At 47.7% G+C, this 23122-nt stretch overlaps 1 protein-coding gene across 1 annotated transcript in view; it reads left to right on the forward strand.

Moving 5' to 3' along the window:
• VEPH1 (ventricular zone expressed PH domain containing 1) overlaps nt 1-23122 on the forward strand; it is a 904948-nt gene that overhangs the window by 382101 nt on the left and 499725 nt on the right. Inside the window, exon 8 of the mRNA XM_077290690.1 lies at nt 16567-16776. Within this exon, the coding sequence (XP_077146805.1) occupies nt 16567-16776 (210 nt within the window). The remainder of the gene's footprint in view (nt 1-16566; nt 16777-23122) is intronic.

Consider the following 23122-nt stretch of genomic DNA (forward strand, 5'->3'; position numbering starts at 1 on the left):
ATGTACAGCAAATCAAATATACTTACAGAATTAAACTACAAAATATAAAAACACATATATATATGGCACACAGATGAATGGCAAACGGCAGTTATTTGAACTTTCTTTTCTTGGCTGATCTGTGATGTACAGCTTCTGGGTTGTCTCTCATCAAGCTCCAGCAATAGTCAGCCATCATATGTGAGTCCCACCGGCCTTGATACCGTTCTTCCATTGTTTTAATGTCCTGATTAGTGTTGAGCATTCCGATACCGCAAGTATCGGGTATCGGCCGATACTTGCGGGTATCGGAATTCCGATACCGAGATCCGATACTTTTGTGGTATCGGGTATCGGTATCGAAACAACATTAATGTAAAAATGTGTAAAAGAGAGAATTAAAATAAAAAATATTGCTATACTCACCTCTCCGACGCAGCCTGGACCTTACCGAGGGAAGCGGCAGCGTTTTTTGTTTAAAATTTGCGCGTTTACTTCCTTACGTGAAGTCCCGGCTTGTGATTGGTCGCGTGCCGCCCATGTGGCGGCGATGCAACCAATCACAGCAAGCCGTGACGTAATTTTAGGTCATTCAGTATTTTAAAATTACGCTCCGGCTTTGTGATTGGTTGCGTCGCAGTCACATGGGCGACGCAACCAATCACAGCAAGCCGTGACGTAATTTCAGGTCCTTAAGGATTTTAAAATTACGTCCCGGCTTTGTGATTGGTTGCGTCGCAGTCACATGGGCGACGCAACCAATCACAAGCCGTGACGTCACGGGAGGCTGGACACGCGCGCATTTTAAAATGCGCGCGTGTCCAGCCTCCCGTGACGTCCCGGCTTGTGATTGGTTGCGTCGCGGTCAACCAATCACAAGCCGGGAGGCTGGACACGCGCGCATTTTAAAATGCGCGCGTGTCCAGCCTCCCGTGACGTCACGGCTTGTGATTGGTTGCGTCGCCCATGTGACTGCGACGCAACCAATCACAAAGCCGGGACGTAATTTTAAAATCCTTAAGGACCTGAAATTACGTCACGGCTTGCTGTGATTGGTTGCGTCACCCATGTGACTGCGACGCAACCAATCACAAAGCCGGAGCGTAATTTTAAAATACTGAATGACCTGAAATTACGTCACGGCTTGCTGTGATTGGTTGCGTCGCCGCCACATGGGCGGCACACGACCAATCACAAGCCAGGACTTCACGTAAGGAAAGAAAAGCGCGAATTTTAAGCAAACAACGCTGCCGGTTCCCTCGCTGAGGTTCAGGCTGCGTCGGAGAGGTGAGTATAGCAATATTTTTTATTTTAATTCTTTCTTTTACACATTAATATGGATCCCAGGGCCTGAAGGAGAGTTTCCTCTCCTTCAGACCCTGGGAACCATCAGGGATACCGTCCGATACTTGAGTCCCATTGACTTGTATTGGTATCGGGTATCGGTATCGGATTGGATCCGATACTTTGCCGGTATCGGCCGATACTTTCCGATACCGATACTTTCAAGTATCGGACGGTATCGCTCAACACTAGTCCTGATGAAAACGCTCCCCTTGTTCCTCGCTCACATCCCCAAGTTCTCTGGAAAAAAGTCCAAATGGCTGGGTAAATAGTGAATCTTGATACTCATTCTACATCCAAGATTTTGCAGACTCATTAGTAGCTCTTCCACAATCTCTTCATAGTTGTCTGCTTTCTTATTCCCTAGAAAATTCTGCACCACATTGCAAAATGCATTCCAAGCTCTTTCTTCTGTCTCATTCATTGATGTGATAAAATTTGGGTCTCTCATAAGTGTTCTTATTTGAGGTCCATCAAATATTCCAGCCTTTTTCTTCTCTTCACTAAGACCAGGAAAAATTGAACATATATAGTTAAAGCATTCTCCACTGTGATTGAGAGCTTTGACAAACTGCTTCATCAATCCAAGTTTTATGTGTAAGGGAGGAAAGACAATGTCCTTCCTATCCACTAGAGGATCATGGATGACATTCTTATCGCCAGATGCCAAACTCTGTCGCTGAGGCCATTCAGTTTTCACCCAATGCTCTGCTGTAGCTCTACTGTCCCAGTAGCACAGAAAACAAGGGTGTTATCATAACAAATGGGAATTATGCATGTTCAAAGAAAACAAAGATATTCTCACATTTATTGGGAGACTAAATGAAAACTAAATTTACCTTAGTGAACCATATAAATTTTCATACACTATTTATATTTATCATGGAATTCTTGAAAATGGGCTATATACCTGTAGTGCAAAAACGCGATGTGATAAAGAAATTATAAGATCAGATTTGAATTCAGCACCCTCAAATTAGTCTAAAATTGTTCCTAAAGTCCATGCTAGAAATTTTTTTTTTTGTAGACCAGTGTTATTGAAATCCAGGAAATTGTTTATACAGAACTGACTCTTTGTAATGTGCAAAGATATTTTGGTTTGGACATGTGCAAAAGCCTCATTGCTGTGTGTCAGAATTATTAGTTAAAGAAAATCTTTGACAAAATTTTTCATGTTGAACTGGACACATGATGTAATAGGCCTTGATGTCACTGAAGAAGAAGCACACTCAGGCTTCGCTGTGGGGGCATGTACTCGAGTCGCCCACCAGGGCAGCGGGGTACTCAGTACTGGGTCTGGTCTTAAAGGGGAAGTCACGGTGGCTGCGACCCAGCCCGTGGCCCTGGGCGCCCAATAGAGAGGATGGTCTTTTAAGGGAAAAGTGTTTATAAGTTTGTCGTGATGCCACCTGTGGTGTTCGGTCAACAATGGGACTGATGCTGCGTTAAAGGGGTCCTCTGGGGGATGGTATTGCAGCACTGATGGTACACTTCCCACAGGTGAAGCGGGGTCCCCAAGGGTCCTAAGATGTATGGTGGTGATGACGGTTGCCGGTAAATGAGTAAAGGCCACAAGTTGTAAGTCTTTACCTGGTTTACTATAGTTGGCAGGCCACAGTCCAGGGTACCAGCAACAGGTACATAGGAGTCCAGGCAGCCAGGAAACAAGCGGAATCCCATTGACAAGTCAGGTTAGGAACCTTCCACTCTCTGCTTGCTAAAGTCCCTTGCTGCCTGAAGTGTTCCAAACAAGGTCCTAATTCTTTCAGTTCTTTCTCTTGTCCTGGGACAGGTACCTGTATGGCAGGCCGCTTGAGCCGTACTTTCTGGGGTCTCTACATGGTGACTCCAGGATGCTGCTGTGACCCAGGCGTAATTTGGGCAATGTCTGTATGATCTTATGCCCTCTGGTTCTGCTTAGTGTTCTACAGTTTCACTCCAGCCTCGGGCTCCCAGTACCCGGTCTCTGCACACTGGCTCCTCGGAGGCCTATTCGCAGCCTCCTTGAGCCCTGAAATCTCTCCTATGCTCCTTTCCTGTCTGTCCTCACTCACAGACTGTCTGTACAAACTGAACTCACTCCTCCTCCAAACCAGGATCTTTATCCAGGGAAGCTGCCCTAAAACAGGGTTTTGAGCTCCCCCTCCTGGCCTGGATTTGGAAAGTGTTGTGTGTGTGATAACCTGCCAAAGGGAATCTCACTTGTCTTCAGGCATAGCACTACCCTCCCTGAGAGGAAGGCAGCACTACTGTGGTACCCGAACTCCTGGGGTGCCACATACTTTTTCCTCTTTCTGATGTTGACCAATCATAAGCAGGCAGGAACACACTAGGGAAAGAACATGACCCCACATTGATAAACAGTCTGCTTTGCTCACAATAGAGCGGTGATATATGCTGCTGCCCAGTAGATCTAGGTGTGATTAAGTGGCAAATTTTAGCTTTCACCTCCAGCAATCAGTGTGGGACAGAAAGAACTGCACCTGGGAATCACAGAAAGGGAGAAGAAGACCCATTGCACGGTCCTGCCCCTCTGCACCAAAATCTAAAGTATTTTTTGGACTATAAGATGCAAAAGACCATAAGACGCACCTAGAGGAGTAAAATAGAAGAAAATGTAAGCAAAAAATGTGGCCACGACACACCATTATGGGGGTAATTTGCTGCTGACATTGTTATAGGAGTAATGTTTCCCAATGCTGTACTAATAATATATGGTATACATGGCTCCCCAGCCTCTTCCTGGTAGACATGGCCCCGTCATCCCCATCCTGGTATACATAGCCACCTCAACCCTTATTCTGGTATACATGGCCCCCTATCCCCATCCTGGTATACATACCCCCTCATCCTGGTATACATGGCCCCCATCCCAATCCTGGAATACATGCCCCCCATCCCTTTCCTGGTATACATGGCCCCCTCACCCCCATCACCCCATCTTGTTATACATGGCCCCCCATCCTGGTATACATGACCCCCATCACACTGCACACATAAAAAATAAACCATTCTACTTACCTTCCCTGCACTCCCTCTCAGCGTCCTGTTCTGATGCCAGCAGCTGATTTCAGCTTGTAAGCAGTGCATGGCAGTGATGTCAAGCGCTGCTTACAAGCTGAAGTCAGCTGCCAGAATACTCACTGCTCCCCACACCCGGGTCTATAGGAGTGGAGAGCAGTGAATATTCATCTTCTTTAATAGCAGGTACACTGTTAGCTGCCGTCTTCCTGTAGCAGCTAGGGGACCACGTGTGCCCGCTATTAAAGAGAATGAATATTCACTACTCTCCACTCCAATGGGCATGGGGAGCAGTGAATATTAATTCTCTTTAATAGCGGGCACAAGTTATTGCCCAGCCGCTGCAGGACGCGGTGATGGCTAACAGTGTACCTGCCATTAAAGAGAAATGAATATTCACTGCTCCACATGACTATGGGCAGTGAATATTCATTTTCTTTAACAATGGGCATGCGTGTTAGTTGCAGCAGCCAGCTCCTGCCTCCTGTGATCCGCTCGTCCACCATTGCCACTCCCCAACCCCACCATCCACAGGCACAGCAGTTACATCTGGACTATAAGATGCACCCCCCAGAAGTATATATAGTTTGAAAAATAAAGTAATTAGCACAAAATCTAAAATGGTGATTAAAGAAGGAATCAATTTAATCTGTATTACAAAACCATTACAGTCTTGTCTTTACTTCATATTACAAAATCGTGCTGACAGATTCTATTTATGCTCTGTGCGGGACCTTAATATAGTGTAGGAGTTACTTTGTGTGGCTCTCATACAGAGTGGGAACTTATACAGAGTCCTCACAACTTGACAGTACTATTGCCAGGGCCATTATACAGAGTGGGAGCTAATGTGGGGGCCATTAAACAGTTTGAAGGCTACTGTTTGGGCCAGACATGGTATGGAGACTACTGTGGGGGCCTTCATACAGTGTAGGGGAGGCAACTACTGAGGGGGCCATTATACAGTGTGGGGGACATTATACATTGTGGGAACTACTGTGGGGGACATTATACAGTGTGGGAATATTATACAGTGTGAGTGTTACTGTGGGGACCATTATACAATGTGGGGGCCATCATACAGTGTGAAGAATATTTTGGGGGTCAGTGTTTTGTGTGGCAATGGGGACACCATACTATGTATAGGGGGCTGTGGGTCCATTATGCTGTGCATCAGGGAGCTGTGCGAACATCATACTATGTACAGAGGAGTTGTGGGGGTATTATACTGTGTATAGGGGAGCTTTGGGCCCATCATACTGTGTAATGGGGAGCTGTGAGACTTATTTCAGTAATACCATGTTCATCTGCTGAGGTTCCCCAATACCCACAATTACGGTGTGCCACCATAGTTGTAAACATGGTTACCTGGATAAGGCCCCCCCGAGCCGAATCCCTAGCTGTGCCTCTGACTGCTGGAGACATAAACTGAAATCTGTTAGTTAAGCACACTTACCTCTGAATGCTGTGTTGTGTGGTGTGCTTACAGCTGCTGCTCTCCCTCATTGACTGAAAGCTGGTGGCTCCCAAGAGAAATAAAGCTTCCTTTCTCGCACTTTTAGTAATAGAGCTGGGCATCTTTGTAACGCTATTAACCTGCAGATTAACCCGATATCTGCAGGTTAATTGTATTATCTCACCTGACAGGTTTCTTATAAGAATATGACTGCTTTAAAAAAACTATCTATGTTGCTATTTATATAGTAACTAGATGGTGGCCCGATTCTAATGCATCGGGTATTCTAGAATATGCATGTCCACGTAGTATATTGGCCAGCCACGTAGTATATTGGCCAGCCACGTAGTATATTGCCCAGTCACGTAGTATATTGCCCAGCGACATAGTATATTGCCCAGCTACATAGTATATTGCCCAGCCACGTAGTATATTGCCCAGTCACGTAGTATATTGCCCAGCGACATAGTATATTGCCCAGCTACATAGTATATTGCCCAGCCACGTAGTATATTGCCCAGTCACGTAGTATATTGCCCAGTCACGTAGTATATTGCCCAGTCACGTAGTATATTGCCCAGCGACATAGTATATTGCCCAGCTACATAGTATATTGCCCAGCCACGTAGTATATTGCCCAGTCACGTAGTATATTGCCCAGTCACGTAGTATATTGCTCAGCGATGTAGTATATTGCCCAGCCATGTAGTATATTGCCCAGCGAAGAAGTATATTGCCCAGCCACATAGTATATTGCCCAGTGATGTAGTATATTGCCCAGCCACGTAGTATATTGCCCAGCCACGTAGTATATTGCCCAGTCACGTAGTATATTGTCCAGCCACGTACGTAGTATATTGCCCAGCCACGTAGTATATTGCACAGCGACGGAGTATACAGCACAGAGCCACGTAGTATACAGACTTAAAATAAAAAATAAACATATACTCACCTTCTGAAGGGCCGTTGAAGTCCTGGCCCTGTGTGCGGTGCACACGGCAGCTTCCGGTCCCGGGGTTGGTATGAGCACCGGACCTGTGATGACATCGCGGTCACATGACTGTGACGTCATGGCAGGTCCTTCTCGCATACCATCCTTGGCACCGGAACCTGCCGCTTGCATGGAGCGGTCACCGGAGCATCGCGAGGAGCGGGAAAGGCGGCGGAAAGTGAGTATATAATGATTTTTTATTTTTTTTATTTTTAACATTAGATATTTTTACTATTGATGCTGCATAGGCAGCATCAATAGTAAAAACTTGGTCACACAGGGTTAATAGTGGCAGTAACGGAGTGAGTTACCCGTGGCATAACGCGGTCCGTTACCCCTGGCATTAACCCTGTGTGAGCGGTGACTGGAGGGGAGTATGGTGCGGGCACATGGAGAGTATGGAGCGGGCACTGACTGCAGGGAGTATGGAGTGGGCGCTGGGCACTGACTGCAGGGGAGTAGGGAGGGACTAATCGGACTGTGCCTGTCGCTGATTGGTCGTGGCAGCCATGACAGGCAGCTGGAGCGACCAATCAGCGACGCGGGATTTCCGTGACGGAAGTTGCCGACAGAAAGACAGACAGAAACACAGAAAGACAGAAGTACCCCTTAGACAATTATATATATAAATTGGAAAGTTGTTTATTCATGGAGAGTGCAGTTAAGGAAACAGTACCTCAGCTAATTCCCTCTGGCCTTCTCAGAGAAAATCCAGCTTTATACTGTAAATGTGGCAATATCCTGCTCTCCAAGCCCAAATTCAAGACACCTGTGTCTGTGACTTGAAAAATGACTGACATTTTAACTTTTGCAAAAAGAGATGTAGATCTTAAATCCACATAAACGAGATAAACCAACATGGTGGAAAAAATGAAAGCTCTTTACTGAGAGCCTCTGATCAAGTCCAATTAACAATTTGAAAGTAACACTGGTCCCTAAATATATCTGTCCCCATCAGTCTCTTAGACTTAATAGTAGTAACCAGAGCTATGTGGGTCTTCACTTCAAATTCATCTATGCATAGCCATGTTTTTTCTCCTACTCCTTTGATCACTCCTTATAGTGGCACCCACCAACCCAGTGGCATTTCCTCCTTGAGTATTTGGGGTGTTCTGAATTCATGGTCTCTTGATCAGATGAGGAGAGCTCTGTATCCTGTTCTTGAGAGTCATGAACTTTATTGGGAAAGTCAAATATCCTGCTTTCTTTACCACTTTGTGACATGGGACTGGTGATTGTGTATGGAATGAGCTCCGGAGCTAAATACATGGTGAGTGTATTATGCCACCAACACCGCCTTCAAACAGCACTGATCGGAGGCCTACTGAAGACCCTTGCCACTGCCATCTAATCTTCATAGAATATTCTTAAACTGATACATCATTCCACACTGACACCCAACATTACTGTAATGGCCATTTCTAGCTCCCTCTCATGGTTCCCCCACTCTCTCCATGTGGGGACGCTGACACACTCTCCACTCCTGCAGCAGCAGCATACTCTCGCTCCTCTTCCTCCCTCTGTGAAAGCCACACCGTCTTCCGGCAGCACCCCTAGTGTGTGTGTGCTCCACTGCTCTTAAAGGGGCAAAGGAGCAGTGCATGCACCTGCAAAGATGCCCCCAGACAATAATTGGGAGGCATCTTGTATGCAAGGCATCCTCCCAATAGGGAGGTTTCTGAGCAACCCATATAGTTAGTGGTGTTGGTGTGTGAAACTGTATGTTTCCATGTCCCCTGTCTTTAGTCTATTATAGTTGTTCTCTTATCCTGTGTCATCCCATTAGTCTGGTAGAGTATGTCCATGATCCTGTAGCCACTCCAGTAGTATCCAAACCCTGAACCTTTGTCAGTGGTACCTGAACCGTTTCCCGATAAACTGCATGTCTGAACAAAACCCATCACCGAGATCCAAGTTATCCGGACTGTCCTTCAGTCTCTGAGTCCTGAACGCCAGTGACGTGTCCCAGTCCAGTGAATCCAACCCATTGGGATCGGCAGCTGCAATATCGGGGACTACCAGGGAGAGGTACCTGGTGGCATACCTTCAGCTCAAGCCTGACTTCACCTTCAGGAGCTCCAGTAAGCACCAGGTAGCCGCTTAGCTATGCTCTTCCCAGACAAGCCTGGCCCTGTGGCACAGTGGGTCCACAAACTATGTGTGCCAACTGAGAACTTGACAATGACTATCTTACCTCCATGTGGCTAAACCTGAGTGCAGAGTGAAAGGTGTAAATAGTTTGTAGCTGATTAATGCCAGGTGAGGCAGAGTTGCAGACAAAAAGTATATATTTTGTTTATCTTGTGCAACTTGATTATTTTCTTGATCAGTATAAAGATTGTATGCTCCTTTTGTACTTCAGAAGGAGATAGTGCTGAGTTATCTAATATATAATTGCCTAGAATACTACTTCCTGCAATTTGTGCCAACTTCCGTGGCTTTGTCCGGAGCTAATGTCCGGAGATAATGACCGGAGCTAATGTCCGGAGCTAATGTCCGGAGCTAATGTCCGGAGCTAATGTCCGGAGATAAGTGACGTCACCAGTGTCCTACACCCAGGCAGAGCACAGGGGCCCCAGGCAGAGCACAGGGGCCCCAGGCAGCATATGGGGCCCCAGGCAGAGCACAGTGGTCCCAGGCAGAGCACAGGGGCCCCAGGCAGCATATGGGGCCCCAGGCAGAGCACAGTGGTCCCAGGCAGAGCACAGGGGCCCTAGGCAGCCTATGGGGCCCCAGGCAGAGCACAGTGGCCCCAGGCAGAGCACAGGGGCCCCAGGCAGCATATGGGGCCCCAGGCAGAGCACAGGGGCCCCAGGCAGAGCACAGGGGCCCCAGGCAGCAATTGGGGCCCCAGGCAGAGCACAGGGGCCCCAGGCAGCATATGGGGCCCCAGGCAGAGCACAGTGGCCCCAGGCAGAGCACAGGGGCCCCAGGCAGAACATGGGGCCCCAGGCAGAGCACAGGGGCCCCAGGCAGAGCACAGGGGCCCCAGGCAGCATATGGGGCCCCAGGCAGAGCACAGGGGCCCCAGGCAGCATATGGGGCCCCAGGCAGAGCACAGTGGCCCCAGGCAGCATGTGGGGCCCCAGGCAGAGCACAGTGGCCCCAGGCAGAGCACAGGGGCCCCAGGCAGCATATGGGGCCCCAGGCAGAGCACAGTGGTCCCAGGCAGAGCACAGGGGCCCCAGGCAGCTTATGGGGCCCCAGGCAGAGCACAGTGGCCCCAGGCAGAACATGGGGCCCCAGGTAGAGCACAGTGGCCCCAGGCAGAGCACAGGGGCCCCAGGCAGAACATTGGGCCCCAGGCAGAGCACAGGGGCCCCAGGCAGAGCACAGGGGCCCCAGGCAGCATATGGGGCCCCAGGCAGAGCACAGGGGCCCCAGGCAGCATATGGGGCCCCAGGCAGAGCACAGGGGCCCCAGGCAGCATATGGGGCCCCAGGCAGAGCACAGTGGCCCCAGGCAGAGCACACACCAAATCGGAGGCCGAGGGGCCCCGCCAACCAAATCGGAGGCCGAGGAGCCCTGCCCACCAAATCGAAGGCCAAGCGGCCCTGCCCACCAAAGCGGAGGCCGAGGGGCCCGGCCCCGCCCACCAAAGCGGAGGCCGAGGGGCCCCGACCACCACATCGGAGGCCGAGGGGCCCCGCCACCAAATCGGAGGCCGAGGGTCCCCGCCCACCAAATCGGAGGCCGAGGGTCCCCGCTCACCAAATCGGAGGCCGAGGGTCCCCGCCCACCAAATTGGAGGCCGAGGGTCCTCGCCCACCAAATCGGAGGCCGAGGGGCCCCGCCTACCAAATCGGAGGCCGGGGGTCCCCGCCCTCCAAATCGGAGGCCGAGGGGCCCCGCCCACCACATCGGAGGCCGAGGGTCCCCGCCCACCAAATCGGAGGCCGAGGGTCCCCGCCCACCAAATCGGAGGCCGAGGTCCCCGCCCACCAAATCGGAGGCCGAGGGTCCACACCATCCAAATCGGAGGCCGAGGGTCCCCGCCCACCAAATCGGAGGCCGAGGGTCCCCGCCCACCAAATCGGAGGCCGAGGGTCCCCGCCCACCAAATCGGAGGCCGAGGATCCCCGTCCACCAAATCGGAGGCCGAGGGTCCCCGCCCACCAAATCGGAGGCCGAGGGTCCCCGCCCACCAAATTGGAGGCCGATGGTCCCCGCCCACCAAATCGGAGGCCGAGGGTCCACACCCACCAAATCGGAGGCCGAGGGGCCCCGCCCACCAAATCGAAGGCCGAGGGGCCCCGCCCACCAAATCGGAGGCCGAGAGTCCCCGCCCACCAAATCGGAGGCCGAGGGGCCCCGCCCACCAAATCGGAGGCCGAGGGTCCCCGCCCACCAAATCGGAGGCCGAGGGTCCCCGCCCACCAAATCGGAGGCCGAGGGTCCCCGCCCACCAAATCGGAGGCCGAGGGTCCCCGCCCACCAAATCGGAGGGCCGAGGGGCCCCGCCCACCAAATCAGAGGCCGAGGGTCCCTGCCCACCAAATCGGAGGCCGAGAGGCCCCGCCAACCAAATCAGAGGCCGAGGGTCCACACCCACCAAATCGGAGGCCGAGGGGCCCCGCCCACCAAATCGAAGGCCGAGGGGCCCCGCCCACCAAATCGGAGGCCGAGAGTCCCCGCCCACCAAATCGGAGGCCGAGGGGCCCCGCCAACCAAATCGGAGGCCGAGGGTCCCCGCCCACCAAATCGGAGGCCGAGGGTCCCCGCCCACCAAATCGGAGGCCGAGGGTCCCCGCCCACCAAATCGGAGGCCGAGGGGCCCCACCAACCAAATCGGAGGCCGAGGGGCCCCGCCCACCAAATCAGAGGCCGAGGGTCCCTGCCCACCAAATCGGAGGCCGAGAGGCCCCGCCAACCAAATCGGAGGCCGAGGGGCCCCGCCCACCAAATCGGAGGCCGAGGGGCCCCGCCCACCAAATCGGAGGCCGAGGGTCCCCGCCCACCAAATCGGAGGATAAGGGGCCCCGCCTACCAAATCGGAGGCCGAGGGGCCCCACTAACCAAATCGGAGGCCGAGGAGCCCCGCCCACCAAATCGAAGGCCGAGCGGCCCCGCCCACCAAAGCGGAGGCAGAGGGACCCCGCCCACCAAATCGGAGGCCGTGGGGCCTCGCCAACCAAATCGGAGGCCGAGGGTCCCCGCCCACCAAATTATTCTTACATTTGAATAAATAAAGTATATATGGATTCTAGACTCCCGATTCTTTAGAATCGGGCTGCCATCTAGTTATTTATAATGTTGAAAATGTTGCTGTTTTACTATTTGAATGAAGTATATATGTTTTAAGAACGTGTGATCCTGGGTAATGGAATATTGTGTATTTAAGCGCATGTGGGAGAAAATCTGATGGACTTCTTCAGTTCAGTGCATAAGCTGAACACTGGGGAGGAGCTCAGCATTACATTGATTTGATGGTAAAACTAGTGGTGTGTCTATTTCCCAGCCATTTTTCAACTTGCCAACAACAGATCTCATGTTGCTCATGCTACTATGAGAAACTTAGAGATTACCATCGAGTACATCTGGAATATCATTGGTTGGCAATTACAAAAGGAGCTGCCAGCAGATGATCTTGATTATTTGCGTGCCCTTGTGCATTCAATGTGACAGAACATTCCGCAGACAACCAGTAAAAATCTCATTGATAGCAGCTAAGGTGTGTAAGTGTGTGTATTTCATCTTGTGGTTCTCATATGCAATACTATGTATACAATACTCTAAAAAACTATATACTATGCATACAATACTATTATTATTATTTATTATTTATTTATATAGCACCATTAATTCCATGGTGCTGTACATGAGAAAGGGGTTACATACAGAGTTATAGATAACGTTTACAGTAAACAAATTTACAATGACAGACTGGTACAGAGGGGAGAGGACCCTGTCCTTGCGAACTTACATTCTATGCATACAATACTCTAAAAACTATGGGGAGAAAAATACTTTATCTAAAAAAAACTAATTAAAGCTGCCAAAAAGGAAACAGAGAAGCACATTGCTAAGGAGAGTAAATCTAATCCCAAACTGTTCTTCAACTATATCAATAGTAAAAGAATCAAAAGTGAAAGTGTAGGCCCCTTAAAAAATTGTGAGGAAAGAATGGTTGTAGATGACGAGGAAAAAGCTAATATATTAAACACCTTCTTCTCCACGGTATTCACAGTGGAAAATAAAATGCTAGGTGAAATGTCGAGAGATAACTAAAACCCTATATTAAGGGTCACCAATCTAACCCAAGAAGAGGTGCGCAACCGGCTTAATAAGATTAAAATAGATAAATCCCCGAGCCCGGATGGCATACACCCACGAGTACTAAGAGAACTAAGTAATGTAACAGACAAACCATTATTTCTTAGTCTTAGAGTAAGTCTAACCTCTATTGTTGGTAAAACATTTGAAGGGTTTCTGAGGGAAGTTATTCTGGATTATCTCAATGAGAATAACTGTTTAACTCCATATCAGCATGGGTTTAGGAGTAGTGATGAGCGAATACACTCGTTACTCGAGATTTCCCCAGCACGCTCGGGTGACCTCCGAGTATTTTTAGTGCTCAGATATTTAGTTTTTCTTGCCGCAGCTGAATGATTTACATATGTTAGCCAGCATAAGTACATGTGGGGTTTGCCTGGTTGCTAGGAAATCTCCACATGTACTTATGCTGGCTAAGAAATGTAAATCATTCAGGTGAGGTGATGAAAACTAAATAATACTAAAAAATACTCGGAGGTCACCCGAGCGTGCTTGGGAAATCTCGAGTAATGAGTATATTCGCTCATCACTATTTATGAGTAGTGTTGAGCATTCCGATGCTGCAAGTATCGGGTATCGGCCGATACTTGCTGTATCGGAATTCCGATACCGGGATTCCGATACTCTTGTGGTATCGGGTATCGGGTATCGCAACAACATTAATGTTAAAATGTGTAAAAGAGAGAATTAAAATAAAAAATATCGCTATACTCACCTGTCCGACGCAGCCGGGACTTCAGCGAGGGAACTGGCAGCGTTGTTTGTTTAAAATTCGCGCTATTACTTGGTTACGTGAATTCCCGGCTTGTGATTGGTCAGGTCGGCCACGTTGCCGGGACGTGGACCAATCACAGCAAGCCGTGACGAAATTACGTCACGGCTTGCTGTGATTGGTCCGCGTCCCGGCAATATGGCCGCCCTGACCAATCACAAGCCGTGACGTCACGGGAGGCTGGACACGCGCCCATTTTAAAATGAGCGCGTCCAGCCTCCCGGCTTGTGATTGGTTGACCGCGGCGCAACCAATCACAAGCCGTGACGTCACGGGAGGCTGGACACGCGCCCATTTTAAAATGAGCGCGTCCAGCATCCCGGCTTGTGATTGGTTGACCGCGGCGCAACCAATCACAAGCCGTGACGTCACGGGAGGCTGGACACGCGCCCATTTTAAAATGAGCGCGTCCAGCCTCCCGGCTTGTGATTGGTTGACCGCGGCGCAACCAATCACAAGCCGTGACGTCACGGGAGGCTGGACACGCGCCAATTTTAAAGTGAGCGCGTGTCCAGCCTCCCGTGACGTCACGGCTTGTGATTGGTCAGGGCGGCCATATTGCCGGGACGCGGACCAATCACAGCAAGCCGTGACGTAATTTCGTCACGGCTTGCTGTGATTGGTCCGCGTCCCGGCAACATGGCCGACCTGACCAATCACAAGCCGGGAATTCACGTAACCAAGTAATAGCGCGAATTTTAAACAAGCAACGCTGCCGGTTCCCTCGCTGAAGTCCCGGCTGCGTCGGAGAGGTGAGTATAGCGATATTTTTTATTTTAATTCTTTCTTTTACACATTTATATGGTTCCCAGGGCCTGAAGGAGAGTTTCCTCTCCTTCAGACCCTGGGAACCATCAGGAATACCGTCCGATACATGAGTCCCATTGACTTGTATTGGTATCGGGTATCGGTATCGGATTGGATCCGATACTTTGCCGGTATCGGCCGATACTTTCCGATACCGATACTTTCAAGTATCGGACGGTATCGCTCAACACTATTTATGAGGAATCACTAATGTCAAACCAATCTGATTAGTTTTTATGAAGAGGTAAGCTATGGACTGGACCAAGGTGAGTAATTGGACTTGGTATATCTTGATTTTTCCAAAGCGTTTGATACCGTGCCACACAAGAGGTTGGTACACAAAATGAGAATGCTGGGTCTGGGGGGAAATGTGTGTAAATGGGTAACTGGCTTAGTGATAGAAAGCAGAGGGCATAAATGGTATATTCTCTAACTGGGTCACTGTAACCAATGGGGTACCGCAGGGGTCGGTGTTGGGACCTATTCTCTTCAACATATTTAATAACGATCTGGTAGAAGGCTTACACTGTAAAATATCAATATTTGCAGATGATGCAAAACTATCTAAAGCAGTCAATACAAGCGAAGATAGTATTCTACTACAGATGGATCTGGATAAGTTGGAAACTTGGGTCGAGAGGTGGCAGATGCAGTTTAATAATGATAAATGTAAGATTATACACATGGGAAGAAGGAATCAATATCACCATTAAACACTGAACTGGAAACTACTGGGTAAATCTGACATGGAGAAGGACTTAGGGATCCTAGTTAATGATAAACTTACCTGGAGCAGACAGTGCCAGGCAGCGGCTGCCAAGGCAAACAGGATCATGGGGTGCATTAAAGAGGTCTGGATACACATGATGAGAGCATTATACTGCCTCTGTACAAGTCCCTGGTTAGACCGCACATGGAGTACTGTGTACAGTTTTGGGCACTGGTGCTAAGGAAGTATATAATGGAACTAGAGCAAACACAAAGAAGGGCAACAAAATTAATAAAGGGGATAGGGAACTACAATACCCAGAGAGATTAGCAAAATTAGGATTATTTAGTCTAGAAAAAAGACGACTAAGGGGCGATCTAATAACCATGTGTAAGTATATACAGTAAGGGGACAATACAAATATCTCTCTGAGGATCTCTTTATACCAAGGAAGGTGAGATCACAAGGGGCATTCACTGCATCTAGAGGAGAGAAGGTTTTTCCACCAACATAGAAGAGGATTCTTTAGTGTTAGGGCAGTGAGAATCTAGAATTCCTTGCCTGAGGAGGTCGTGATGGCGAACTCAGTCGAGGGATTCAAAAGAGGCCTGGATGTCTCCTTGGAGCGTAACAATATTGTATCTTACAGTTATTAGGTTCTTTAGAAGGACGTAGATCTGGGGATTTATTCTGACGGAATATATGCTGAACTGGATGGACAAATGTCTTTTTTCGGCCTTGCTAACTATGTTACTATGTAATACTAAATACATTGAGATGTTTTTGAAATGTTTTCATTTTTCAATAATTTGCACAGAGGTGGATATATCATTGGTGCAATCTGTGGAGTTGCACAGGGGCCCAAAAGGTAAGGGGGCCCATTTCTACTTCCCAAGCAGGTGATTTATGCATTTTGATGAGCTGCAAAGGGACCATATATTGTTCTTGCCCAGTGACTCACATCTGTCTGTTACTGCTCTTACATTTGCAGAAAATTAACATGTCTGTTGATCCTGTGATTTTCATAATTCCATGACTTTTACTTCTTAGTGTTTTTATTGTCAGTGTTAAGGAGTGTATGTACTATATGAATTAATACATAAGGTAGCACTCTGATATTAGGTATTAAAAAATAGCATTGGTTTTATTCACTCATGTGACATGCAATGTTTCAGCTCCCAAATATTACTGAGCTCTTCTCTACTTTTATGCAGGAAAGAAAATAACATTCCAAACAAGCCCTCCCATTTTGTCCTTACTACACATCAGAGCTCTTTTCATGCTGGCAAAGGGGAACAAAAGATAGAAGAAACAGATGTTGAAAATGAGGGAAACCAGAACGACTCCTCAGTCAGTTCAACCATTTTTTATAAGGCTGATGCCAAAATAACTGCGGAGGACAATATGGACAATTTGGTTAGTGGGTAAGCATCTTTTAGATCTTACCATTAGTATTTCTAATTTGTGTGTGTTTCTTAGGCATTATCTGCCATAGGTTGACCTAATCACATAATCAACTAAACTGTATAAACAACCCTGTTAAAAGAAATAATCAGCAGTAAGGCAATGTTCATACATTTCTTTTTTGCGGCTTTTTTTCTGCAGCCAAAACGTGATCTCTTGGCAGTAAAAAAAAAGCTGCAGACCAAACACAGGTTTTGCTGGCTTTTTGCTGCTTTTCTTGTAGAGTTTTTGCTACATTTTTTGCGGCGTTTTTCTGTATCCCAAAGTTCAGTTTTGCCTCCACCATGAAAGCATGAAAAATACAAGGTGTTAGGCCACCAATGCAACACATACAGTATATAAAACCATAAAACATCTGTGTAAAAAAGGGCAATCTGTTCACATTATTTAGTGGAAAAAGTTTTTTTATGACTGAAAAAATAGTGACTATTCCAAACAAAAAAGTTTATATGAGTTCATGAAAAAATAGACAATTGCAAATGAAAAAAGAAGCAAGGGAGAGTTGAATTAGTTGTTTATCTAACACATTGGCAGGGCATTAAGTTGTTCAGACATTGTTTACTTTCATACATTGGTTGGTCACTGCTTACTTTCTCACATTGGTAGGGCATTGAGTTGGTAAGGCATTGTTTACTTTAACACATTGGTTGGTCACTGCTTACTTTCACACATTGGTAGTGCATTGAGTTGGTAAGCCATTGTTTACTTTAACACATTGGTTGGTCACTGCTTACTTTCACACATTGGTAGTGCATTGAGTTGGTAAGCCATTGTTTACTTTAACACATTGGTTGGTCACTGCTTACTTTCACACATTGGTAGTGCATTGAGTTGGTAAGCCATTGTTTACTTTAACACATTGGTTGGTCACTGCTTACTTTCACACATTGGTAGTGCATTGAGTTGGTAAGCCATTGTTTACTTTAACACATATCACTAATTTAATTAATCTGTACTAATACTACCAGCCATGCTCATGTGAGTATATCAAGACATTATAGTTTAAACTTGGGAAAATCACCAAAATAAATGGGTTTCACATGCTCCTGTGTTATGATCCGCTGACCCTGGAGCCGCATGAGACTATCTCTGGAGTAGGTGGTACCTGTACTGACCGCAAACCTAATACTGACACCGCAACTAGAAGTAGCCGTGGGATGTACCTAACCAGGCCTAGACACCTCGACACAGCCGGAGGACTAAATACCCCTAAAGATGGAAATGGGAAATCCTATCTTGCCTCAGAGAAGAGCCCCAAAGGATAGGCAGCCCCCCACAAATATTGACTGTGAGTTTAAGAGGAAATATGTACACAGGCAGAAAATACAGAGTTTAGCAAAAGAGGCCCTTCTAGCTAGATAGAAAGGATAGGACAGAGTTCTAAGCGATCAGTATTAAAACACTAGAAAAATCCACAGCAGAATATACTATATACTACATCTAACTAAAGACATAGGATATATATATGCATCTCCAGAGAAACCAGCATGACAGAAAAATCCAAACAAGTCAAAGCTGGACAAAAACACAATAGATTGCACTGCACATAAAAGCACACTGCATGCCTGCTACAGAGAACCAAAACAGGGCACTTATCTTAGCTGAAATGACAGCAGGGCAAGTGGAGCCAGACAGAGATGCAATCTGTCATGTTCTCAATGGCAAGAGAACATAGCATCAGCATATATAGGAACTAGCTCTTGGAAGATGGGAACTGAGCTGACCATGAACTAAACCTAACGCACAACTAGCAGTGGCCGGGTAGCATGCCTACGTTGATTCTAGATGCCCAACACCAGCCGGAGGACTAAATAATGCTAGCAGAGGAAAATATTAGTCCTAGCTCACCTCTAGAGAAATACCCCGAAAGGAGACAGAGGCCCCCCACATGTATTGGCGGTGAATTAAGATGAAATAACAAACGTAGTATGAAAATAGGTTTAGCAAATTTGAGGTCCACTTACTACATAGCAGAAGACAGAAAGGACACTTTCATGGTCAGCTGAAAACCCTATCAAAACACCATCCAGAAATTACTTTAAAACTCTGGCATTAACTCATAACACCAGAGTGGCAATTCCTGTTCACAAGAGCTTTCCAGACACAGTAACGAAACTTCAGCTGTGAACTGGAACAAAAATGCAAAAACAAACATGGACAAGAGTCCAACTTATCTAGTAGTTGTCTAGGAGCAGGAACAAGCACAGAGAGGCTTCTGATAACATTGTTGACCGGCAAGCAACTAACAGAGCAGCAAGGTTATATAACGACTCCCACATCTTGATGGGAACAGGTGAACAGAGAAGATGACAACACCAGTTCAATTCCACCAGTGGCCACCGGGGGAGCCAGAATCCAAATTCACAACAGTACCCCCCCCTCAAGGAGGGGGCACCGAACCCTCACCAGAACCACCAGGGCGATCAGGATGGGCCCTATGAAAGGCACGAACCAGATCAGAGGCATGAACATCAGATGCATTCACCCAAGAATTATCCTCCTGGCCGTATCCCTTCCACTTGACCAGATACTGGAGTCTCCGTCTGGAAACACGAGAGTCTAAGATTTTCTCCACAACGTACTCCAACTCACCCTCAACCAACACCGGAGCAGGAGGCTCAACGGAAGGCACAACCGGTACCTCATACCTGCGCAATAATGACCGATGAAAAACGTTATGAATAGAAAAGGATGCAGGGAGGTCCAAACGGAAGGAAACAGGGTTAAGAATCTCCAATATCTTATACGGGCCGATGAACCGAGGCTTAAACTTAGGAGAAGAGACCCTCATAGGGACAAAACGAGAAGACAACCACACCAAATCCCCAACACAAAGCCGAGGACCAACACGACGGTGGCGGTTGGCAAAAAGCTGAGTCTTCTCCTGGGACAACCTCAAATTGTCCACCACCTGCCCCCAGATCTGATGCAATCTCTCCACCACAGCATCCACTCCAGGACAATCCGAAGTCTCCACCTGACCAGAGGAAAATCGAGGATGAAACCCCGAATTACAAAAAAACGGGGACACCAAAGTGGCAGAGCTGGCCCGATTATTGAGAGCGAACTCCGCCAATGGCAAAAAAGCAACCCAATCATCCTGGTCAGCAGACACAAAACACCTCAGATATGTCTCCAGGGTCTGATTAGTCCGCTCGGTCTGGCCATTCGTCTGAGGATGGAAAGCAGACGAAAAAGATAAATCTATGCCCATCCTAGCACAGAATGCCCGCCAAAATCTAGACACGAATTGGGTCCCTCTGTCAGAAATGATATTCTCAGGAATACCATGCAAACGAACAACATTTTGAAAAAACAGAGGAACCAACTCGGAAGAAGAAGGCAACTTGGGCAGAGGAACCAAATGGACCATCTTAGAGAAACGGTCACACACCACCCAGATGACAGACATCTTCTGAGAAACAGGCAGATCTGAAATAAAATCCATCGAGATGTGCGTCCAAGGCCTCTTAGGAATAGGCAAGGGCAACAATAATCCACTAGCCCGAGAGCAACAAGGCTTGGCCCGAGCACAAACGTCACAAGACTGCACAAAGCCTCGCACATCTCGTGACAGGGAAGGCCACCAGAAGGACCTTGCCACCAAATCCCTGGTACCAAAAATGCCGGGATGACCTGCCAACGCAGAAGAATGAACCTCAGAGATGACTCTACTGGTCCAATCATCAGGAACAAACAGTTTATCAGGTGGGCAACGATCCGGTCTATCCGCCTGAAACTCCTGCAAGGCCCGCCGCAGGTCTGGAGAAACGGCTGACAATACCACTCCATCCTTAAGGATACCTGTGGGCTCAGAGTTACCAGGCGAGTCAGGCTCAAAACTCCTAGAAAGGGCATCCGCCTTAACATTCTTAGAACCCGGTAGGTATGACACCACAAAATTAAACCGAGAGAAAAATAATGACCAGCGCGCCTGTCTAGGATTCAGGCGCCTGGCGGTCTCAAGATAAATCAAGTTTTTGTGGTCAGTCAATACCACCACCGGATGTCTGGCCCCCTCAAGCCAATGGCGCCACTCCTCAAAAGCCCACTTCATGGCCAAAAGCTCCCGATTCCCAACATCATAATTCCGCTCAGCGGGCGAAAATTTACGGGAAAAGAAGGCACAAGGCCTCATCACGGAGCAGTCAGAACTTTTCTGCGACAACACTGCCCCAGCTCCGATCTCAGAAGCGTCGACCTCAACCTGAAAAGGTAGAGCAATATCAGGCTGACGCAACACAGGGGCAGAGGAAAAACGGCGCTTAAGCTCCCGAAAGGCCTCCACAGCGTCAGGGGACCAATCAGCAACATCAGCACCCTTCTTAGTCAAATCGGTCAATGGCTTAGCAATATCCGAAAAACCAGCAATAAATCGACGATAAAAGTTAGCAAAGCCCAAAAATTTCTGAAGACTCTTAAGAGAAGAGGGCTGCGTCCAATCACAAATAGCTTGAACCTTGACAGGATCCATTTCAATGGAAGAGGGAGAAAAAATATATCCCAAAAAGGAAATCCTCTGTACCCCAAAAACACACTTAGAACCCTTCACACACAAAGAATTAGACCGCAAAACCTGGAAAACCCTCCTGACTTGCTGGACATGAGAGTCCCAGTCATCCGAAAAAATCAGAATATCATCCAGATACACAATCATAAATTTATCCAAATAATCGCGAAAAATATCATGCATAAAGGACTGGAAAACTGACGGAGCATTTGAAAGACCAAAAGGCATCACTAAATACTCAAAGTGGCCCTCGGGCGTATTAAATGCGGTTTTCCACTCATCCCCCTGCCTGATTCGCACCAAATTATACGCCCCACGAAGGTCAATCTTAGAGAACCACTTGGCCCCCTTTATGCGAGCAAACAAATCAGTCAGCAACGGCAATGGGTATTGATATTTTACCGTGATTTTATTCAAAAGCCGATAATCGATACATGGTCTCAAAGAGCCGTCTTTTTTTGACACAAAGAAAAAACCGGCTCCTAAGGGAGATGACGATGGACGAATATGTCCCTTTTCCAAGGACTCCTTTATATATTCTCGCATAGCAGCATGTTCAGGCACAGACAGATTAAATAAACGACCCTTTGGGTATTTACTACCCGGGATTAAATCTATGGCACAATCGCACTCTCGGTGCGGAGGTAATGAACCCAGCTTGGATTCTTCAAAGACGTCACGATAGTCAGACAGGAACTCAGGAATTTCAGAGGGAATAGATGATGAAATGGAAACCACAGGTACATCCCCATGAGCCCCCTTACATCCCCAGCTCAACACAGACATAGCTTTCCAGTCGAGGACTGGGTTGTGAGATTGCAGCCAAGGCAATCCTAGCACCAAATCATCATGTAGATTATGCAGCACCAGAAAGCGAATAATCTCCTGGTGATCCGGATTAATACGCATAGTTACTTGTGTCCAGTATTGTGGTTTATTATTAGCCAATGGGGTGGAGTCAATCCCCTTCAGAGGAATAAGAGTCTCCAAAGGCTCTAAATCATACCCACAGCGTTTGGCAAAGGACCAATCCATAAGACTCAAAGCGGCGCCAGAGTCGACATAGGCGTCCGTGGTAATAGATGACAAAGAGCAAATCAGGGTCACAGATAGAATAAACTTAGACGGTAAGGTGCAAATGGAAACAGATTTATCAAGCTTTTTAGTGCGCTTAGAGCATGCTGATATAACATGAGTAGAATCACCACAATAGAAACACAACCCATTTTTCCGTCTAAAATTCTGCCGCTCGCTTCGGTACAGAATTCTATCACACTGCATACTCTCTGGCGACTTCTCAGTGGACACCGCCAGATGGTGCACTGGTTTGCGCTCCCGCAAACGCCTATCGATCTGAATAGCCATTGTCATGGACTCATTCAGACCCGCAGGCACAGGGAACCCCACCATAACATCCTTAATGGCATCAGAGAGACCCTCTCTGAAAGTCGCCGCCAGGGCGCACTCATTCCACTGAGTAAGCACAGACCATTTACGGAATCTTTGACAGTAAATTTCCGCTTCATCTTGCCCCTGAGATAGGAACATCAAAGTTTTTTCTGCCTGAAGCTCCAAATGAGGTTCGTCATAAAGCAACCCCAAGGCCAGAAAAAACGCATCCACATTGAGCAACGCAGGATCCCCTGGTGTCAATGAAAAAGCCCAGTCTTGAGGGTCGCCCCGGAGCAAGGAAATCACAATCCTGACCTGCTGTGCAGGGTCTCCAGCAGAGCGAAATTTCAGGGACAAAAATAATTTGCAATTATTTCGAAAATTCTGAAACCCAGATCTATTCC

Source organism: Ranitomeya variabilis, chromosome 2 (assembly GCF_051348905.1).
Source record: "Ranitomeya variabilis isolate aRanVar5 chromosome 2, aRanVar5.hap1, whole genome shotgun sequence".
NCBI classification, from domain to species: Eukaryota; Metazoa; Chordata; class Amphibia; order Anura; family Dendrobatidae; genus Ranitomeya; species Ranitomeya variabilis.